This window comes from Apodemus sylvaticus, chromosome 3 (genome assembly GCF_947179515.1).
Source record: "Apodemus sylvaticus chromosome 3, mApoSyl1.1, whole genome shotgun sequence".
Lineage (NCBI taxonomy): Eukaryota > Metazoa > Chordata > Mammalia > Rodentia > Muridae > Apodemus > Apodemus sylvaticus.
In genome coordinates this window covers 145,308,853-145,330,864 of record NC_067474.1, presented here as the reverse complement: position 1 = coordinate 145,330,864, position 22,012 = coordinate 145,308,853, and the positions used below count along the sequence as shown (strand labels likewise).

At 51.3% G+C, this 22,012-nt stretch overlaps 1 protein-coding gene across 4 annotated transcripts in view; it reads left to right on the top strand.

The window, feature by feature from the left end:
* Positions 1 to 22,012, top strand: part of Ptpru (protein tyrosine phosphatase receptor type U) — a 77,108-nt gene that overhangs the window by 42,479 nt on the left and 12,617 nt on the right. For 2 of the 4 annotated variants that reach the window (XM_052177546.1, XM_052177543.1), the window contains 6 exons: positions 3,418 to 3,575; positions 13,172 to 13,362; positions 13,703 to 13,778; positions 14,191 to 14,267; positions 20,602 to 20,638; positions 21,223 to 21,527. In XM_052177546.1, coding sequence (XP_052033506.1) covers positions 3,418 to 3,575; positions 13,172 to 13,362; positions 13,703 to 13,778; positions 14,191 to 14,267; positions 20,602 to 20,638; positions 21,223 to 21,527 — 844 coding nt within the window. The remainder of the gene's footprint in view (positions 1 to 3,417; positions 3,576 to 13,171; positions 13,363 to 13,702; positions 13,779 to 14,190; positions 14,268 to 20,601; positions 20,639 to 21,222; positions 21,528 to 22,012) is intronic. The other 2 variants (XM_052177545.1, XM_052177544.1) reach the window with 2 other exon arrangements.

The following is a 22,012-nucleotide window of genomic DNA, read 5'->3' as shown; positions in this document are numbered from 1 at the left end:
GCACAGGGCATTAAGCAGAGTGGGAGGCAGGGTGGAGGCTTCTGAGACCACCTCTGCCGGCAGGCGTGTCCAGACCATGGTGGCTCGAGCACTTTAACTGAGCCCTAGACGTGTCAGTGGACCTGCCCAAGGTCACCCTAGGAGCCAGAGGCAGAGCCAGCCTTCTCCTTCTCCATCTGGACTCTGGCTTCCGTAGCCCCTGCTGCTGCCAGGTTGGGCACACACAGGCTGGTTGGCAGAGGCTCTCTGGGCTGCCAGGAGTAGATAAGTAGGATCCAGGAAGGGGGGACAAAAAGCTGACTCGGGCCATCAGCAATGGAGACAGGGTGTGCCCGTGGAATGGAGGTAGTGAGTCTGGGATGGCCTATCCTGGGCTCCGGCTCAGATTTTTCTTTTTCTTCTGAAGTCCCAGAAGAGTGTCTTGAGACACAGTATTTTTAATGATCACTTAATGAGGAATGACTGTGTGCCAGGAGCGATAGCTATTGAGTACCCAGAATGTGCCAGACGAGGTTCTGGCACTTGGGATGTATCCTAGAACATTTCCTTCTTGGATCCTGACAAACAGCGGGTCTGACTCTCTCTTCACCGATGGAGAAGCTGTAATTAAAGGGAGCTGCCTGTGTCACTAGGTAAAGTGGTAGGGCTTGCTCTGAACGCAGGCCTCGTACGCTACAAATGGGAAGGCCTCACCGGAGGCTCCCTGCCAACAGCAGATCTCTGTCTGCACTTGTGCCCAGCAGAGGCCCAAGAGGGCCCCCTAAGTAGAACATAGAAGGCTGTTCTACAGGGGCACTGCTGGAGTGTGTTTGAGTTCCTAGGAATCTCCCTGTGGGGAGAGAATGGGTTATGTGGTATATCATCCTTCCAACTTGCAAAACAGAGCCTCTGGCCAGGACAAGGTGGGTCACAGATATAGTCCGGGTGTCACTAGGAGACAGCCTCCATTAGACAGTCACTAACTCATGAATCAGCAGCACCTGTCCAGGCTGACTCTGATGCCCCCGAGACTGCTTCCTTCCACAGCTCTGTGTTTACTCTTTGCAATGTGTCCCGTCACTGTGTCCCCTGGTCCTGTCCTTGGGGAGCCAGCGTACTCCTCAGGGCTCCTCTGGTTTGCATTTTGGAGTGGGTTGGAACAGAGCAGGATCTGAACAGGTTCCAGAACAGCCAAATGTAATGGACAGAGTCGCAGGTATGGTGGCAACCCCTGGGCTTGATGGAGCCTTGGCAGGGAGTTCCTTGGCCACGGTCCTGAGACAAGTCTTCTGAGATGGAGGGCTGGCTTTCGCCATGCTAGCCTGTGACTTAGTGTCCTCGTCTGTGCAATGGGATTTTCTTTTCAGTGCAGGAGAGTAAGCTCTGAGCCTTGAGAACACTAGGCAAGTGTTTTACCAATCAGTACCAGTCTTAATTCAGTGTGAAGCTTTTTATGCACACTCTGGGTGTCCAGTGAGAGGGCAGCCCAGTTCCTTAATGAGCCCCATAGTCAGGGTCAGTCAAAGTGGGGAGAGTGAGCCCTAGGCTTGCCTAGGTGTCCTGCTGGGGCCTCTCTGCCCTGCTGGGGCTTTGTCACCCTCCTCTCCTTGTCATCAGCTGGTCTCCTTCCTAGGCTGAGGTGCATGCCTCTGACTTCCTACTCAGGGCCTGTGGAGTATGCAGAGAAGAGTCTGAGGGTAAGGGCTGTCTGCAGAGGCCAGAGCAGGTGTGGATGTGGGAAAGGGCCTTTGAGTGTTTGAATATCTGTGTCTGTGTGCCGGTGTAATTCTATGTATGTGAATCTGTTGAGTGTATCTGGTTGTGTGTAAGAGTGCATGTGTGTGCACATGCACGCGTGTGTACGTCTCTGCACATGCACGTGTGACTGCAAAAGCTGTGCATCCCTCAGGATCTTCTCCTACCTCTGCAGCGCACTTAGGGAAGATTCTGGAAGGGCTTCTCGCCCGAGCTTACATCTGGTCAGCCTTCAGACTGAGGATGATGGCTCCTTGCCCTGTGTGGTCCCTTCCCCCTGGGAGGGAAGCCTGGTAACGTTGCTGTTTCTCTTTGCACGCTGCCAGGAGGGACCGCTATGCCTACTCTTACTACCCGTGAGTAGTTCTGACCGCCGAGGCTCCCGGGGCCTGCCCTCCCCACTGCCCGCTCCTTCTCTGGCCTTGTCAGTGTCGGCCTCCTTCCATGTCTGACTTTCCCTCCTGGTTTTGCTCCTCTGCGTCCTCAGCGCTGCCTCTGGAGTGAGCTGGCGCTGTATTCCTCCCAGCTACCCTGTGACTCACATCACCTTTCCGCGCTTCCATGACCCCTCTTCAGCGAGGTTCACCCCACCCTCAGCTTCCTGAATCTGTCCCCACCCTGCTGGTTCCCAGCACCAGCCCCCCAGTTTTCCTCCCTTCACTCCAAGGAATTGCTGACACGGCTGCTTTTCCCTCCTGTGATTTTGTGCGGATAATTTTTGAACCTAAATTCAGAACTTTCGAGTGTGTGCATTAAATTCCATCTGCCTTCTCTCACACTGGGATCAGCCGGAGGCCAGTGGAGTCAGGTGTCACCCCCCCTCAGCCCCCATGCTCTGTCTCCTGTGGACCTGATGGGTTTGATTTTGTAATTTTTCCAAGGAGGCTGACAGCCCCTGGCTTGGAATCGAGCCTTGCGGTGCACCACTGGAGACCGCTTTCTAGGCCAGTATCCGCTCACTCGAAGGGTTCTCTTGGGTCTCATTGTTCAGCCAGCTTGGCAGGGTCTCCTCGGCCTCCACACGGGCCCTAGGACATTTCCACGTGGGCTTCTTGCCCTTCAGCCCCTGAGAGGCACAGCTGTGCTCTCTGCCTCTTATCTTTCCCAAGATCCCTGCCTGGGGGCTCCCAGGGGCTCCTCAGATCTGCTTGGGTGTCATAGCTTGATGCTTCCACCTGTGAAGGGTCCCAGGCAGGGCTGCCCTCTCCTCCCCTCCCTCATTGCACTCATTTGCTGTCCAGGCAGGTGACAGGGTTCCACAGTCCCCTGGGAGGCCCCTGAGCTGGCAAAGCAGACCCTGGCCTGCCCTCAAAAGGCCTGGTTCTCCTGGAGGATAGAGGGAGCTCCCAGGCAGGGATCTTGTGGGAGGCCGGTGCTTGGGGCTGTATGGCTTAATTTTCTGGTTTGTGGGATGGTGGCTCAGCAGCGGCATCTAATTAGGCCTAGTGAATGACTGTCTCTAGAGACCTTGGAGACAGGAGGGATAGGGAACAAGCTCCTGGCTGCTATTGGCTGCCATGGGCTGGTCATGGAAGAGTATATGGGATGCGGCCCTTCCACATCTAAAGATGCATTTACAATGCTGCAGACTCCTGACTACAGGGCTCTGAGAGCTGGCCTTCCCTCCTATCTCTGGGTGCCATGGGCCCCACCCCCAGTGCAGGGTCTTGTCCCCTTCTGCAGGAAGCCAGTGAACATGACGAAAGCCACCGTCAACTACCGCCAGGAGAAGACTCACATGATGAGTGCCGTGGACCGAAGCTTCACAGATCAGAGTACTCTGCAGGAGGATGAGCGGCTGGGACTGTCCTTTATGGACGCTCCTGGCTACAGCCCGCGGGGTAAGTACCGGCCCTCTCAAACCCCAGGCTCACAGGTCACAGGACAGAGCCTGTCAAGGCCGTCCTACCTCCTGCGTATTAACATTGGCCCAGAAATCCAGAGAATAGGCGGGATGTGTTGGCACTGTGCTTGGAGGGGCTGAGGGCATCAGTGAAGGGGATGGGCACATCTTCGCCTCTTATTGGGTGCCTACTGTTTGCCAGATTGGGATCCAGTCGGTGGGGGCAAGGTGTGGAGACCACCAGCCCGGAGTCATGCAGACCCGGCAGGCCTCTGGAATCTCCTTTATAAGACTGTGCGACCTAGGGCAAGTTGCTCCATTAGGCTCTCTAGACGTCTGTTTCTCCACATACAAAATGGGAAGAAGGTCATCTCTGCTGGTCAACTGATTCCCCCACAGGGCAGCTATGATGTCCAAATGAGATAGTATTTGTAAATTGCGTGGTGCTGTGTGTCCCGATTGCCAGAGCAAAGTGACTCAGGCTCTAACAGCCCTTAACTGCTTTCATTTTCCATCTTTTTACTTTATTTAGTGTTGATTTACACAAAAGAAAATAGGGAATGCCATTGAAACCCTCTTTATGCCTGAAGTTGTAACTGTACTGAGTATCAGTGAACCATGGGCATTCAACTCAGCGCTGTAGCAGGGCACTGCTTCCACCTACCCCCCCGCCCCCATCACTCCCTCATATAAAGACTCCCCTGAAATTTGCATCTACAATTATCTGGTCTTTTTTTCTTGAAAGATTTATTTATTTTTATATTATGTGTGTCTGCTTATGTGTGTGTATGCCCATCCTGTGGTTGCAGTACCTGAGAAGGACAGTAGGGGGGCGACGGAACCTTGGGAGTTGGTGTGGGTGCTGGGAATGGGATCTTGGTCCTCTTCAAAAGCAGCCTGTTCTTGGTGGCAGAGTGCTTACCTAGCTCATAGGAGGCCCTGGGTTCAAACCTCAGCACTCCCCGCCAAAATAAAACATCACCGAAAGAGCAGTGAGCTCTTGACATCTGAGCCATCTCTCCAGTCTAGCTGTCCTTCCATCTGGCCTTTAAAGGCCGGCTATACCACACATAAATATTCCCCGAAGAGCACAGTGTATAATATTACTCATTTTCGAGCTTTGTAAGAAGGAACCCAAACTCTATTCTTGGACGTCAACGTCACATTCTCCTATTTGCCCATGTAGATGTCTGACTTGGCCGTGGTTCATTAACTGTTGTCTGATATATAGTTTTCCACTGTGTGACTATGTCACAGTTGTGTTCCTTGCGACATTCATTTGTTTGGCTTCCTGTTTCCTGCCTCCACAGTGAGGCTGCTGAGAGCTCTGCTACACAGCTCTGTAGACACTCGTGTGTGGGAGCCTAGAAGTAGATGCTCTGGAAGATGACGTCCGTGCTCCCTCAGCCTCGTCAGACAGCGCCAGGATGGTTCCCAAAGCAGTTTTGCCCCTTCTGGTGTGAAAGACGCTGTTGCTGTACATCAGGATTAAAATTCGCCAGCCTCCTTCCCATTGTGGGGCTGGTTTGTATGGGGGTGATTTTCTATAGCTCTCATTTGCATTTCTCCCAGTGCTAATGAGGCTGAATGCATTTTCCAGCCATGATTGGCATTCAGGCCTCTCCTTCCGTGAAACGCCGCACATCTTTCACCTCATTTTCTGTTAGTTTTTTTTCTTTCTTTTTTGGTTGTTTTCTTAGTGGTTTTTAGGAGTTCTTTATATATTCAGGATAATAATCATTTGTCACATATGAATTGCAAATATCGGTTCCCAGTTTGTAGCCCATCTTTCCAGGTTATTTATAGCATCTTTGGAGGAATAAGAAAGTCTTTATTTTAATGTCCTCACATTTGTCAGTTATTTCTTCTGTTACTTCTGCTGTCTGTGTTTCCTTAGAGTTTTTTTTTTTTCAGGGGCTGGGAAGATGACTCTGTCTGTAAAGTACTTGCCGCACAATCATGAGGAACCGAGTTCAAACTCCAGAACCTACTTTTAAAAGGCCAGGAAAGAGTTGGAGGACAGAGGGTTCAGCCATTAAAGGCCAGGTACACGAGGGTGGGTGGCTGCTGCTCACTGGCTGGCAGAGCCTAAGTGGTGAGCTCCAGGTCCAGAGAGAGACTTAGCTTGACAAATAGGGTGGAACGTGACAAAGGAAGACACCCAACGTTGGCCTCTGTCTTCCATATGCATGTCCATGAGAGCCTGCTCATGTGTGTGTAGCTGCTGACGGCCTTGCCCACAGCACCACCCTCAGTCCTGCCCACAGCCCTACCCAAGCCCCGCCCACAGCCCTACCCCAGCCCCGCCCACAGCCCTACCCCAGCCCCGCCCACAGCCCTACCCCAGCCCCGCCCACAGCCCTACCCTCAGTCCCACCCACAGCCCTGCCACAGCCCCGTTCAGAAGTCACCTACACTGGGGCATCTATCCATCCTTCATAGGATCAAGGACCTCTCCTCCCACTGACGCCTGACAAGGCTGTCCTCTGCTACATATCCATGTGTACTACTTGGTTGGTAGCTTAGTGCCTGGGAGCTCTGGGGGAGGGGGTCTGGTTGGTTGATATTATTGTTCTTCCTATGGGGTTGCAAACCCCTTCAGCTCCTTCAGTCCCTTCTCTAACTCCTCCATTGGGGAACCCTGCATTCAGTGCAATGGTTGGCTGTGAGCATCTGACTGACTCTGTAAGGCTCTAGCAGAGCCTCTCAGGAGACAGCTATATCGCATTCCTTTCAGCAAGCCTTTCTTAGCATTTACAATATTGTTGGAGTTTGGTGACTGTATCTGGGATGAATCCCCAGGTGGGACAGTCCTACCCCAACCCCGCCCCAGCCCCGCCCCACAGGAGAGTGTTTGGAGGCACTGTGCGAGCACCCCTACCACACACACACACACACATATACACAGAGGCATGCACGCATCTTTAACCATTTTTAAAAAACCCTTTGTTCCCTCAAACTTCATACCTTCCAATTCATATTTAGATCTTTCTCTGGAGTCTATTTTTTATGTGTGGATAATGAGCAGCTTCTGTATCATTTTCTTTTGTAAAACATTATATTAATTTATTTTCTGTGTCTATAATGTGGGGTGAGGGAGGAGCGGGGGAGCTTGTGCTACCGCGAACTTATGGAGGCTGGAGGACACCTTTTCAGAGTCAGCATTTTGGTGGGTCTGGGGGAATCAAACTTGGGTCACCAGGTTGGTGTGGCAAGCCCCTTTATCTACTGAGCTAGCTTGTGGGTCCCTCACTCTTTACTGATGTACAGAGCGGTCCCTGTCTTTCACGGTTTGTGATGTGGATTGGTTTCCGACTTTCTATTAGACCATTTTTCGGGTTCCTGGGCTGAAGTCACAGATGCTCATCGTTGTCCTGGTGTCGGAGACACACAACCCCCCTTTGCCCTTCATGGCTTTTGTCTTCAATCTCCTTGTTACAGATTTTAGAATCGTATTTTCAAGTGGCTTCATTTCAAACCTATGCGTCAGTGTTAAGACACCATCTTTTCTTTCATGAACACTGTATATGAACATGACCCATATCACCTTCCTTGTTTACGTCTTCCATGCCTGAAAGAAGTTTTCTCCATAAGCTAGCTCTTGTACATGTTTGGTGAACTACATCTTCAGGGCCCTTACTTTTTGCTACTGAAGATTGAACCCAGGGCTTGGTGCATGCTAAGCACTGCGTTTTACCACTAACCTGTACCATCGCCAGGTCTCTGACTTAAGAATTTAACTTACTTGTTAGTTTGCCTCTCTCTCTCTCTCTCTCTCTCTCTCTCTCTCTCTCTCTCTCTCTCTCTCTGTGTGTGTGTGTGTGTGTTTGTGTGTGTGTGTGTGTAGGTCAGAGGACAACTTTTGGCAATCAGTTGTTTCCTTCTATTTTGTGGGTTCCAGGAATTCAACTCCGGTCGTCAGGCTTAGTGGCAAACCTCCTTTACCTGCTGAGGCCTTTACTGGTCTTGTTTTTTACTGCTATTGCACACGGTTCACTTTAAAATACCTCCTTCCCTCCCTATCTTCATCATTTTTCTTTTGTTCTCTTTTAGAGATAGAATGTATTCCTGGCTATTCTGAAACTCACATTGCAGACCAGCTTGGCCTACAACTCACAGAGATCCTCCTGCCTCTGCCTCCAGACTGCTGGGATTAACGTGCACTAACACTTTCCCAGCTTGGGGCTGGTATCTTGATATGTGACTTGATCTTAAGTTCATACTCTTTCATGGATCTTCTTAGTTTTAGTGTGTCTGTAGAATCTCTCAGGTTCCCCAATGTAGTCTGACCGTTTGGAGACACAAGAATTTGGGTTTCTTCTAGGGTGGGGGATCTCACCCTCCTGATGCTGTGACCCTTTAATACAGTTCCTCATGCTGTGGCGGCCCCCAACTGTAAAATAAGTTCATTGCTATTCATAAGTGTAATTTTGCTACTGTTTTGAATCATAATGATAATCTGATAAGCAGGATGTCTGCTTTGCTGCCCCGAGGGCGTCGAGGTCCAGGGTTGAGAACCACTGCTCTCTCTGTGGTTTCTGGCATCTCCAGTGGGCACCTGTAGTCTCGTACTGAGTGGAAGTTTTAATAGCAGAAATCATCGTCTTGTTTTCTTGGCCTTAAAAATATGCTTCTAACATTTAAACATGGAGAATAGTTTGCTGAGGGTTTGGGGGTAGAAATATCTTGTCAGGCTGACAGTTCCCTTCAGTTTTCAGTGTGCTAAATTGGTTTTACACCAGAGACGCATTAGACTTACCAGGCCCTTTCTCTGTACCTACTGCAATGGCCGTGGCTTCCCTTTTGTCTTTTTGTATTTTCTCATATTCTGTACTTATTGTTCAAGATCTTCAAGTGGTCTTTCTGGGTGGGTTCTTCCTGCAACTGGCTCTGCTTTGTACTTTTCCTGTCTGGTTTTGGTATCCGGACTTTGAAAAAAAATGCACTGGCTTTCTGCTCTGTTTTCCTTTATCACAGAAGGTTTGAATAAGTCACTTCTGCAAAGTTTGGCTACTGTTTTCTTCGTGGAAAGATTTACATTTTCTTTTAAAAATAGATCACGTTTTTCCGGGTGTGGTGACACATGCCTTTAGTCCTAGCACTCTGGAGGCAGAGGCAGGTGGATCTTTGTCCAGTCTGGTCTACATAGTGAGTTCCAGCACAGCCAGGGCTACACTGCCTCATATCAACCGAAATAAGTAAGTAAAGACCCTTAAGACTCTTTTTAAAAAGAGTGGGTGTTGAGGTGGGCACAGGCTGTGCTGCTGAGTGTCATTGGAAAAGGGAGAGGGGAGGGGAGTGAGGGGGAAGAGGAGGGGGAGGGGGAGGGGAGGGGGAGGGGGAGGGGATGGAGGTAGGGGGAAGTGGGTGAAATGGAGCCCCTCTCCCAGGTAACTCGAGGATGAATTGAGGAGTCCAGAGTGACCCTGGGAAATGGGGGTCAGGGCAGCTATCATATGGGAGCTGGAGACCGTCAGCGCTATCAAGAGCTTTGAGAAGTTGTAACTGTATCACAATTCTATGTACATATGTTTCTGTGCATTTGTGTGTGGGTACATGAGTGCCCACTGTATACACGTGTGGGAGTCAGCAGACACCTGCTAAGATGGTTCTCTCCTTTTACTATGTGTGTCTTGAAGACTGACTTGGTGATGTGCACCTTGACCCACAGAGCCGTCTCCGCAGCCCAAGATTTAAAATCCACAGACAGCTTCTTTAAAGGAGCCAGGCCTTCAGGCTTGCAGTTTTTGAGTCACTTTTGATTTTCCGATATATCTATAAGAATATCGCACATACTTCTGACAGTGCCTCACTTGGCGTTCCATTATCGGGGACTTCGTCAGCTTCACGTGTGTTTCCAAGCCCGATGTACACCCGTTTTCTGTTTGTCGGCTGCCTCTGTGAGCTCTCACCATTTTACATTGCCTTGTGGTGATTACCAACCCTCATGTTACAAACAAAGAGGAAAAGGGAGGGCTGAGGGTGTGGCCCCAGTGGGTGAAGGGCCCGCCTGATGTGCAGGAAGCTCTGCGTAGAGCATTTCATACCCAGGGCATGCTGACTCCTCCTGTAGCCCCTGTAGCATTTGGATAGGGAAAGGCAGGAATCACCCTTGATTATACAAGGACTCTGAGGCTAGTCCCACCCCCAGGTCCATGCAGCACACACAAATGCTGGCCATTCAGAAAGACGTGTACCAAATAGTGGTTCTGCTACCTCTGACTGTGTGGACCCGGGCAAGTGGTTTCCCCTCTCTGAGTCTCTTTTTCTTCAGTTTTTGCTTGTTTGTTTGCTCATTTATTTATTTATTTTGGCTGTTTCACTGGTTTTAGTCCCTCTGAGTGAGAAGGGTGCAGTGGAGAAGAACTGTGCACACTAGGCCACCAGGAGCAGAGGTGTTGCCTGCCCCCTCTCCCTCACCAGGACCGCAGCCCGTCTCCACCCCGTCCCACTCTCAGCACTGGGTTATGGGCTTCCGTGCGTGGAAGCCTGGCTTTTTATGTGGGCATCAAGCCTCCAAGGCAGGCACTTACCCATGCACTTTCCCTAGGGCCTGGGTAACACTCAATCTGTTGGTGGAGGAGCAGGTTGGTCCTTGGGGCACAGCTTGGGATAGGTGGGAAATCCCACAGCTAAGAGAATGCGGACCTGGCATCTTTGAGCCCAGGAAACCAGGTCATGGCACGGGGCCCCACCTTTCCTGGTGGTCCCATTTGTAGAATGTCTTGTGTTGTTCTAGGGCTCAGATGTAAGTGTCTGGATTCAGCTTTGGCTTCACATCAAGGTTTCAGCCTGGTTCTTGGTCATCAGAAATGGACTGCGCCTATGTGCCTGCTGGTTACGTGGCCTGATTAGGCTCTGTGGATGAGCTGTCAATCTCCTGTCACTCTTGTTTGAGTCTCTTCCTACCTAGTGATCACTTACTGAGCCACTGGCTCTACGTCCACAACAACTCCCTGAGCTCCCAGTCTCTTTGATGGACTGAGTTCTTTGAACCAGCAGAAATCTTTTGTGTATGCATGTGTGTGTACATGTATGTATGTATCTATATATCTATGTATATGTATGTATTATGTATCTTTGTGTATACATGTGCATGTGTATCTGTGTGCATGTGTATTTGTATATATGTATATTTGTGTGTATGGGTGTATGTGTATTTATGGGTGTGGTGTGTGTGTATATTTGCATTTGGAAGCCAGAAGCTAACATCAGGTGTCTTCTTCAATCGCTCACTTCCTGAGAGGTCTGTTGACGACCCTGTAGTTCACCATTAGTGGACTGTTTGACCACTGAGCTGCCGGGGACCCCCTCTGTCTCTGAGTCACAGTGCATGCCAGAACTCAGGTCCACATGGTTTGTATAGCAAGTGCTTTGCTGGCGGGGCCATCTCCCAAGCCCCAGAAACCCTTCTTGAAGTCCTGTGTGCTGTCCACTTGTATAGCTGTGGCTGCTTCTTGGAACTGGCTTTGCAGGCTGGACCAGTGTCTTTCAGTGGAGAAGGACCGGGTGGGTGTTCATGTTCAGTCAGGCAGCTGCCCCGGCTTTTGGGGACTCAGGGACTCCCTTTCCTGGAAACAGCTAACAATGCCAGGATTGCTGTGGGTGGCGCTGCCTGGTGCCAGGCTCTCAATGCTTCTTATAAGGTGTCTTATTTAACATTCACACCGCCTTGCTGAGCAGAATCCGTTTTTACTTCATTTGACATGAGGAAGTGGAAGTTGAGACAGACTGAGTAGCATCCTCAGGGTCATGTGCAGAGCCTGGATTTGATCTGAGACCTGCCTCACTCCAGAGTCTCTGTCAGTCCGTACTGCGGCCCCTGAGGATGGCCCAGGAAACACAAAGAGTCCTGCCTGGTGGGCACGTGAAGCGGCCTTCCTTCCATTCGTTTCTTGAATATTTCAGACGCACTCAGACATGCTGGAGGCCCCTAGAGGTCTTACAGGGAAGATACTTATTTTTGTTTACATCAGAATTGGACAGATGCCTTTAAATACAAATCTCCTCTTCTCTTTGTCTAACTTGTGTATTTGCTTGTGTATAAGTGTTCCTGTGTATAATCCTGTGTTCATGTAAGCCTGCAAATGTATATATATACCTAAGTGTTCACATGTGCCTGTACACAGAAGTGTAAACACTCATGTGTTTATACATGTGTGGAAGTGTCCATGTGTGCGTATACATGTATGTGTGTAAATGTTCAGGTGTGTGTGCATGTGAAATGTGTGTGTGTGCATGTGTGTGTGCATGTGTATGTGTGTTTGTATGTACACACACATCTTGCATATTTACTATACTTACGACTATGATATGAGTCATGTCCTCCTCTTTGGATCTCAGCTTCCCTGTCTGTAAGATTAAGGGTGTAGAACATCTGACGACACGATGAACTGGTAACCGGCCAGTTCTCCAGCTGACAGCCACCAGAACTCAGGATCAAACACAGGCAACAGTTGGTCATTGTTACACTGGACCCCCTTTAGGACTAAGGCTGCTGAGAGGAGCATGACAAAGCAGGAAAACCCTACCACGGCCTTGAGGTCCTACCTGGAAGCAGTTTGCAAACCTTGGCATACGACGCTGAGGAGCGGCCTCCCTGATCTGACTGGGTTCTGGGGAGCGGTCTGGGCACCTTGCCTTTATCCTCCGTGAGTCCTTCGGAGGAGAGGTCCACACTGGAGAAGGCCTCCAGGGGTCATTTTGGCTGAGACATGGAGGGTGTGTATGAGTTCTCGGGGTGCACAGGCTAGGAGGGGAAGGGTATTGAGGGATCAGCACACAGGAGGCCCAGGGAGGTGGAGCAGGCACTGCTAGAGATTCCTTCATGATCCTCTCAGGCCAGACCAGTGAGAAATGGGAAGGACAGGTCTCCAGTCAGCCGTGTAGCCTTTGCTGAGAGGAGGTAGGAGACACACAGCAAGGGAAGCTCCGGGTGGGAGGAACAGTGGCTGCTTTCCTCAGCCTTAGACCTGAACCCCTGAACCAGGGCGGGGTGTCCTTGGGGATGCTGATTCTAAGTGCCAGGGAGGGAGTGTGTCTGTCTGGCAGGGCCTGGGATCCGTGGAGCCCCCTTGTCTGGGCCACTGCCTTGGCTGACAATAGAAATGTTGGCTCAGGAGAAACGTTCTATTCAGGTGCCTGGCGTTACTGGTGGAGGGGCGGGGCGGCTGCGCAAGCTAATTTTTGCATTGCTCATCTTTGAATGGGGGTAATTGCTGGGAGGTGCCAATGTTCCAGATTGTTCCTTAGTGGGGAGTGTATGTGTGTGTGTGGCATGTCTAGGGCTCTGTGAATGCTGCCTCTGCAGGTTGAACAGTGAAACCTGGCAGGGTGGTGTGATGTTGTCATGGGATCACAGGGTGATGTAGCCATGAGGACCCTATGGGTCACCTCAGTTGACCTGCTTATTTTGTACATGGGAGACCTAAGATACAGAAATGAAACACGTGCGGGTGCTCATCTGGGGTGGCCTTGCTAAACTTGACTTTAAGGAATGACCCAGCCACCCTCCATGTTGGCTGTTCCCCCCCGGCTCTAGGGCCCTCCAGCCTGAGGATGCATCTCTTGAGAGCCCCCTTTCCCTTCCTGCAGGAGACCAGAGAAGCAGTGGTGTCACCGAGGCCAGCAGCCTCCTGGGGGGTTCTCCTCGGCGCCCATGCGGCCGGAAGGGCTCCCCGTATCACACAGGACAGCTTCACCCTGCAGTACGTGTGGCTGACCTCCTGCAGCACATCAACCAGATGAAGACAGCTGAGGGCTACGGCTTCAAGCAGGAGTATGAGGTGGGCCTGGCCCGCTCTCCTCACTGCGGTGGACCCGCACCCTGACAGTCCCCAAGGCCACCTCACACCCTGACCTTGACTCTGACTTCTACTTCAAGCTCAGACTGTCCGGCTGTTCAACGTTCCATCTCATCTCCACCCTGATCCCCAGTCTTATCATGTCTCTGGTTGGAGCCACAGCAATGCTGACCTTGAACTCTGACCTCCCTTTGACTCATCTTTCCCTTTCCTCCACACACACCTGGCCCTTATGGTGCCCCACCCCCAGCCCTTGTGGGGAGGGGTCCCGAGAGTCTTGGGGGTCTCCCCCCCCCACTGACTACCGCTTTCCCTTTGGCAGAGTTTCTTTGAAGGCTGGGATGCCACCAAGAAGAAAGACAAGCTCAAGGGTGGCCGACAGGAGCCAGTGTCTGCCTGTGAGTTCTGGGAAAGGGGCGGGGACTCACAACAGGAGGAATGGGGGAGGAGAAAGCACGGCCAGCGCATGCTCCGTGTAGTCTTGTCCTCAGAGACACAGCACCCAGGCCTCTGTGATGACGGTACAGTGCGTTGCAGTATAGTATCTTAGAGATGAGGGAACAAGTTTGGGAAGTTGAGACCTCAGCTAAAGGTCTCACAGCTAATTGCTGCTTGTCTTCCTCAACTCCATACCCGGACTCTAACCCTTGGCCCATCCTCATGGTGCTCAGAGTTCATTGGCGAGCTCTGAGCCCTTATGAAGGTCACCAGGCATTCCTGCTTGAGAGCTCCCCTGGTCTCCAGGAGATGCCCCCCACTTACCGCGCTCCAGGCTGTGCGGCACAGTGTGCTCTGCTGCTCTGTTCACAGATGATCGGCACCACGTGAAACTACACCCGATGCTGGGGGACCCTGATGCCGACTACATCTCTGCCAACTACATAGACGTGAGTGCCTGGCCCCGCTCTTTCTGCTTATCTGTCCCTGTCCCCACCGGGTGAGGCAGGGCAGAAACCTATCAGAGAATAAATGAGGATCCGAATGGCTGAGTTGCATTTGGTGCCAGGGATCTCAGAGATGGGGAGCTGAGGATGGGTGTTGGCCATCAGGGAAGCATCCTGAGGGCTGCGCTCGCCCATGGGGAGGTAGAGCAAGGTCTGGGGGCAGACAGGGAGGCTGAGGGACAGGAGGAGGGATTCTCATGGTTTCCATAGGGAAGCTGAAGAGGCTATGCAGGGCTAGATGGTCAAGGCCTTGGTTGTCAGGCTAAGGCCTTGGGCCAGCTCCCAGGGCCATCAGGAAGTTGTTCAAGTGTTTGGCTTTGATCATATATAAGTGAGGCGTGTTTACTGAGCACATATTGTGTGCCAGGCACAGCGATTAAATACTTTACATGCAATCTCACATTTCATATAACCTTATCACCCTCTGTTGCATGACCTCGCCTTACAGGAGAGGAAGATGGAGCTCAGAGAGGTGAAGCTACCAGTTCTAGGTCACACAGTTAAGAGTGGTAAAGGCTCAAGCCCCAGCTTGGCTGTCCCCACAGTCTCCGATGCTAACCGTTTGACCATCCTGACATTGGATCTGGCTGGACTGAGGGGAGGGACCAAGAGAGGGCAGATTTCCCAGGGGTGGATGGGGGAGTGTGGATGGGAACTGGCCAAGGCCCAGGGCCTGGACTGCATTCCATGCAACAAGCTGAAAATGAAAGAGCATCCTTTAATTGTGCAGGAAATGCATTCTTCTGAGCACCTGGGCGCCAGGGCTAGAGATGAGAGCACATGACCATTCCTTTTTTTTTTTTTTTTTAAATTATACCTAGATTCTAGTAGGGGGAACAGATTAACATTGAAGGAAACATGCAAGGAAATTCATTTCAGGTTAGCTAGGAGCACATAGGCGGAAGCAAGGTGTCACATAGCCAGCTAGTGGTAAAGCCAGGGCTGGCTGGGGAGCCTGTGCGGAGGAAACAGTGTGGTCACAGATGAAGGGGAGGGACACTCAGGTACGAACAGGGAAGTCAAAGGCCAGGAAGTAAGCTACAGTTTACCAGGACTGAGGTCATCAGGATCTCTGCAGATGTCTCTCCTCTCCCTCTTCAGTCTTCCTCCTGGAGTTGAATGCACCACACCACCCATGGTTCCCAGAACCCTTTGCCTCCCCCCCAACCTGGCCTCCCATCCTGTTCCTTGCCTGGGGTGAAAGCCAAGCCCGGTCTCCCAGGCTTGGGTGTCCGGTCACAGGGGACAGTGGACCTTTCTCAGTGGGGTTCCACCTGGTTGGTTTCTCTCGGGGGCCCTGGCAGGGACATGCCCACCCCTCCCTCTCTCTGGCCACCCTGTCTCTGTTCTGCCAGCTCACTCACCCTTCTGGCCGCTCCTGCGCCCCGCCCACCTCCACTCACCTCTGGCCTAACATCTGTCTCTTTTGCTTTGTTCTGTCCCTCACTGGAATCATTAAGATTCGGATAAACCGACAAGTAAGTATCTCTGACTTCTCCTCCTCGTCCTCCCCCCTCCTCTTCCTCCTGCTCCTCCTCCTCCTCCTCTTCTTCCTCCTCCTCCTGTCTGGTGAACTGGCTGTGTCCCGGGCTCTCTCACAGGCTCCGGCTGGCTCTCTCTCTCTCTTTCTCTCTCTCCCTCCTTCCCTTCTGGCACCAAACACCAGACACCCATTCCAGCAGCCTGCCAGGGGCTGCCACGGCTGAAGACTTTGTCTCCCCACTAGGAGACCTTCCCTCCCACCCTCAACTCTCTCCATGAAAGCAGCTATATTGGGGTGCTGGTCACTGCTGTCACCTTTGTCCCCCTATTGCCACTTTGTGTGAGCTTCACCACCTGCCCTTCTGCAGAGCTCTTGGTCTGTGCAGCCGTCGGGGGCGGTGCCCTCTGTGGCCTCGTCTCTCTGCTGCTGAGAAGCTGGGGCCTGGGTCGGTCCTCTTTAAGCTCATCGTCCTAGTGTTCAAATCCCTTTGTGTCAGTTTGCTTAAAACTCAACCTCAATCATGTTGCCCTCCATTTAACCCCAATTTGAATGTGCTCCCCCCAAATTTGTTTGAAAACAGTTAAAAAATTGTAATATCACCTGCTCTTTTGGGAATTAAAAAGGCTGAGGATAGCTCAGTTAGTGGAGTGCTGGCCAAGGGTAAATGAAGGCCTGGGTTTGAGACCCAGCATCATGTAAAAACTGGGTGGGTGTGGTAGTGCACCCCTTTAATCCCAGCATTGGGAGGCAGAGCCAGATGGATCTCGGAGTAGAGCCTGGTCTACAGAGTGAGTTCCAGGACAGCCAAGAGCTATGTAGAGAGACTTGTCTCAAAAAAAATAAACAAACAAACCAAAATATAAAGGAAAGAAAGGAAGGAAGGAAGGAAGAAAGGAAGGAAGGAAGGAAGAAAAATTAATTCAAGGTCATCCTCAGTTATGTTGTATGTTTGAGGCTAACTTGTTTTAAAATAAATTAAAAAGAGAAAGAAAGAAAGAAAGGGAAGACCCTAATTAATCTAGCCATCTTATTTATAGTCATCATCATTAATTTTGTTTTTTGAGATGGAGTCTCACTCTGTAGCTAGGCTAGCTTGGAACTTACTGTGTAGCTGAGGCTGGACTCGAATTCACAACCATCTTTTGCCTCAGCCTCCTGGATGCTAGGATTGTATTTCAAACTATTTAATGACTGGCATCCTCTGCTATTTCGTGGGTACATTTTCCATTTTATCTCCTTAAAAAGATTATTTCTTGTTCTTTTTTAATCATTGCTAGAATTCTGTTCGTTATCAGACCCCTAGACAACATGGAGAGACTAACACAAGAAGTGAAAGTTACCCCCAGCCACATTTGGCAGGGACAGCCATTATCCCAGGCGTGCCCCTTATTCTGAGTACAGCCACACAGTTGGTTTGTAAAATTCTCAAATGTAAAAGGCCTATTAGGTTTACAAAAGACTGCGGAAGTGCTGGGTCCTAGCGCCCCCTGTGGGCTGTGATGAATACGGGCCCTTACTGGTTCCCTGTGGTAACCCACTTGCCTTTGAATCTCACCCATTTTGGTTCCCTTCTGTCAGACAGCCCATAAGAAATACCTTAGAAGGTCTCACTGGGCTTAACGCTGACTCGGAGCAACCTGTCGCACCAGCCGAATTCCAGGCACCTAGAGTGCATTGTTTAATTGTGCAAGGGTCCGTTTGCAGATGATCGTATTAGTCTGAAAAAGGTAAAATGACAGGTGTAGGCCACAAACCAGCATTATCATTCCACTCTCCCCCAGCACCACCCACGCGGACTCCAGCAAGGGCTTAGCTCTCTGGTCCTCACACCTGGTGATGCTTCTTGGGGTGTGAGGTCCAAACCTCCTGGGAGCTACTCCCTAAAGTGGATGTCTACTCACTTTATTTCAAGATATGATCATTTAAAACTTGTCTTTGTAGGGGTTTGGGGGTGACAGAGTTGGTAAATACTTTCCTTGCAAGTGTGAGGACCAGAGTTCAATTTCCTGAACCCATGTGGGGATTCACACTGTGACCCCAGCACTGGGGAGGTGAAGCCGGGTGACTCTTCCGGGCTGACCAGTCAGCTTAGCCTAATCGCAAAGTGTCATGCCAAAGAGAGACCGTCTCCAAGGAGGTGGACAGATATCTTGAGAATGGTACTTGAGGTCGTTGCCTGGCTTTAAACATGTGCACACATGTACCCCCCACACCTGCACACATGTACACACATGCACATGTATATGTGTATAGCAAAACCTCTATTTGTGTCCTTCGGGTGATATCTTTAAGAAGGGAGGATCTGACTCCTGCAGGCTGTCATCTGACCCCCACATACATGCAGTGGCACTTGTCCACATACATGCCCATCCCTACACACAAAGTAAATAAAAATGTATTTTTTTTTAAATGAACATGTAGAAATTGTGAATCGTGAGCTCATGCGCTTGCTTCATATAGGGCTGAGTGGGGGTGGAAAGGTGCTCAGTGGTTAGAGCACTGGCTGCTTTCCCAGGGGCTCAGAGTTCAACCCATAGGTGGCTCACAACCATTGGTAACTCCAGTTCTAGGGAATTTGGTGCCCTTTTCTGGCCGCCGTTGTTCCTGCACGCACACGGTGCACATGAACTCTTGAAGGCATACACACACGCACATATATTATAAATATGAAAAGAAAACAAATAGGCCTGTATGACAAGGTAGGTTGGTTGGCCCTGGGCCAGACTTTCTCCAAATTGTGAGACTAGGACCCTGGGAAGGGCCCTGGTGGGGTGGGGCTCTGAATCTGATGAGGAACCTGTGGAGCTTAGGCAGATTGGGTTTGCTGGGAGCAGGGACCCAAGCAGTTCAGGGTGACCTGTTGAAAGCTCACTAGCTTGCTAGTGCAGGTGAGCTTGACCCTCTGACCTGTTGCGGAGATGATCGCTCTGGTCTTGAATAGGCTGCTGTACCGAGGGCAGATTGAGGTTTTTTATAGGTTTTTCATAGTCACTTTGAAGGGGTTTTGGCTTTTCCCAGGGCACCATGAGGCTGTCTAGCTGCTGTCTTCCAGCTACAGAGGGCAACAGATGCTTAGAAAGGTGTAGCCCTGCTGGCAACTCCCCTGTCTGAGGCTCTGCGGTGTGGGTGCTGCCAGCGAACTGGCCAGAAAGGCACATTTCCAGATCCGCCCACATCCTCGGAGCCCAAGTGGGTCTTTGACATAATCCCAGGGCTCCCTCTGTACCCAGCATGCCAAACTGCTCTCCTGTTGGTGTGGGGACAGAGACAGATGTTATAACATCTAATCATTGGGACCAGTGGCTTTTGTTTTGTTTTGTTTGTGCTGGGATAGAATCCAGGGTCTCCCACAAGGTAGGCATGCTCCCCCTGAGCCTCGTCCTCAGTCCGGTCACTCAGTTTTAATTGAGTTCCATTACTCCATTATTGATACCAGCTAATAAGTGCTGTCTGTCACTTGTTGGAGCCTGCCAGGTCCATTAGAACCCAACATGCAGAAGGTCACCTCGAGGCCCAGCTGTTTCCCCACCCCACCTCTGCTTTTGCCCCCGAGTGCTGGCATTAAAGGAGTGCGTGCCACTTTAGAGACCTTTGAAACACAGTTAAAAATAACAGTTGCTCGTGGTCCTGCTTTATGCTTGGTCCAGTGACAACACTTCTCTACGTTACTGTTTATGTCCTCACATCCCTGGGAGGGAAATCTTGTCTTGATCTGCCACATGCAAGAGAAGATGGAGGTCAAGAGCGGGAAGGGGTGTTTGCTTGAGGGCCGCTGAGATTGACCCTGGCAGCAGGCTCCAGGGCCCTTTGGGGTTCCGAGGAATTACAAGAAGCTGTGTTGAGGGCCAGGGGTGGAGCTTGGCTTTCTCTCAGGCCTGCCTGCCTCTGTTGTACTTTGTAAACTCCACTCAGTGCCTGCACTGGCCTCCCTGGCTGGCTTTTGTCACAGAAAGATGCAGCCTTGGGAGGGACCTTGGGGCCATTGTACTTTGGTGCTACCTGGCCTGAGTGAGGGCTCTGGGGATGGAGAATGAGGTAGCTTGTGAGTTCTCTTTCCTATAAGATGGAAGGCAGTGCTTAGAACAGTCTGAGGCCAGCACCATGACTCCAGAAGATCAGATCACTGATGCTTGGGCTGAGGGCTCTGGGAATGGAGGATGAGGTAGCTCTTGGCTTCTCTTTTATGGGAGATAGACAGTAACATTTAGAAAAAACAAGGGACCATCACCTGGTCTCAGGAATACTCTTCATCATCAGGAAAACAGATTTGAAAATTTCACCCAACGAACCAATTTGAAACCCTCTTTACCTGCCTCCCTGCCCCTCCCCCCCACCCAGTACCAGTCACAAAAAGCTCTGGGTAGCTGAGGTCCTTGGGAAGTGTACCATCCATTCTGAATACCCCAACAGAAACTGGGGATTCTGCCAGCCACTGATTCTCCCATATCTGGGTTCGGGGTGGATTATGTTTCTGGGACTCTGGGAGCAGGACAACAGCACCCGGGGCTTCATATGTCTCCAAACCGCAGTCATGTGTTAGTAGATAACCCTCCTGCTTTGAGGGCTCACAGAGGCCCATTCTCCCTAGGGTTCCATAGCAAGACCCAGGTGTCATAGCTTCACTCGTCTCTGCTTTGGGACTGGAAGGATAAGGTCACACCTTCATCCAGAGGCAGGCATGAGGGTGGGAGTTTCTGCAGAATGCCACTCCTGGAAGAAGGGGGACGAGGGGCTGTCTGCAGGAACAGACGTCTGCTCCCTCAGCACTCACTGAGTCCTATTCTCCTGTTTCAGGGCTACCACAGGTCAAACCACTTCATAGCCACTCAAGGTACTTGGCCCTTCTGTCTGTGGCACCCTCTCATGACCTGGAATGTCTGCTGCCTGCCTGCCTGTCTACCTTGCTGACCTGCTCTGCCTCCCCATTTGTCTGTCTTTCCATCCACTCTGCCTGGGTCTCTTGCATGTAACTGTAGCCTTTATCCTCTGTCTGTCTGTGCTTCCTGGTATGATCAATCCATCCCAGCAACCTGGCCGTGTGTATCTCTGTGGTGCTGCATGTGCAAGGGCTGGTCAGGCCCATCCTTGGTCTGACTGGTCACTTGGGTCCCCTTTAGTCTTGTCTCTTTTTTGCTACTGCCTCTCTCTCTGCCTCTTGGTTTGCTCCATGGACTGAGGGTCTACTGTCTGTACAGCTCTCTAAATCCTTACACCAGGATTTCTAGCCTGGCTCTGCCCTGCTATTGCCCATTCTAGGGCCCTGCAGGCATAACGCTGTGGTTGGTGGGGTGAGTGAGAGCCCCCATTGGGATTGGGGTCCAGGGAGCCTCCTAGCAAGGGGTGATGTCACTGGGCATCATGGTATGCTGGCCATGGGGGACCTTGCTCAGGGACAGGCACTCTCTGTGCCCCCAGGGCCAAAGCCTGAGATGATCTACGATTTCTGGCGCATGGTGTGGCAGGAGCAGTGTGCCAGCATCGTCATGATCACCAAGCTGGTAGAGGTGGGCAGGGTAAGCGGGGGGATGGGGAATGGGCTGGGGGCAGGGTGGGCCTCATGGTTGGCTAAGAGCCCAGCGAACCCTGTGCTCTGGGGGCCCCAGGTAAAGTGCTCCCGCTACTGGCCTGAGGACTCAGACATGTATGGGGACATCAAGATCACGCTGGTAAAGACAGAGACACTGGCTGAGTATGTGGTGCGCACCTTTGCCCTGGAGCGGGTGAGTCTCCTTTACACCTCTTCCATGTAGAGCCCACCTTGCCCCAGGCTGGGGAGCATAAGGGGCAGGGGAGTGGTAAGCAAGCCCTTCTTGCTGGGAGATTGGCTGAGGGATGGGATGGTGACAGCGCCTGCTGGTCTCCAGTGGGCCTCCGATATGCTGAAGAAGATCTGATGACTGCCCTGCGTTGTTCCTTGTGGTGTGGGACACTGTACTGTGAGTCCCTTACACACATTTTATTAGCTCTAGGAAGCTCTGGGCACATGTTTACCATCAGACCCATTGTGCAGATGAGAAAAATGAGGGTCAGAGGGTTTCCTTTTGTATCAGGGTTCACGTTCCCATTTAGTTGCTCTGTACAGTCCTCAGAGGAGGGCTGGCAAGATAGTTCAGTGGGTAATGGCACGCCGACTTTGCTTCACAACGCTCTCTTCTGTTTCCACGACAACCCAGGGGCAGAGTGAGTGCTGGACAGCATAGCTTTA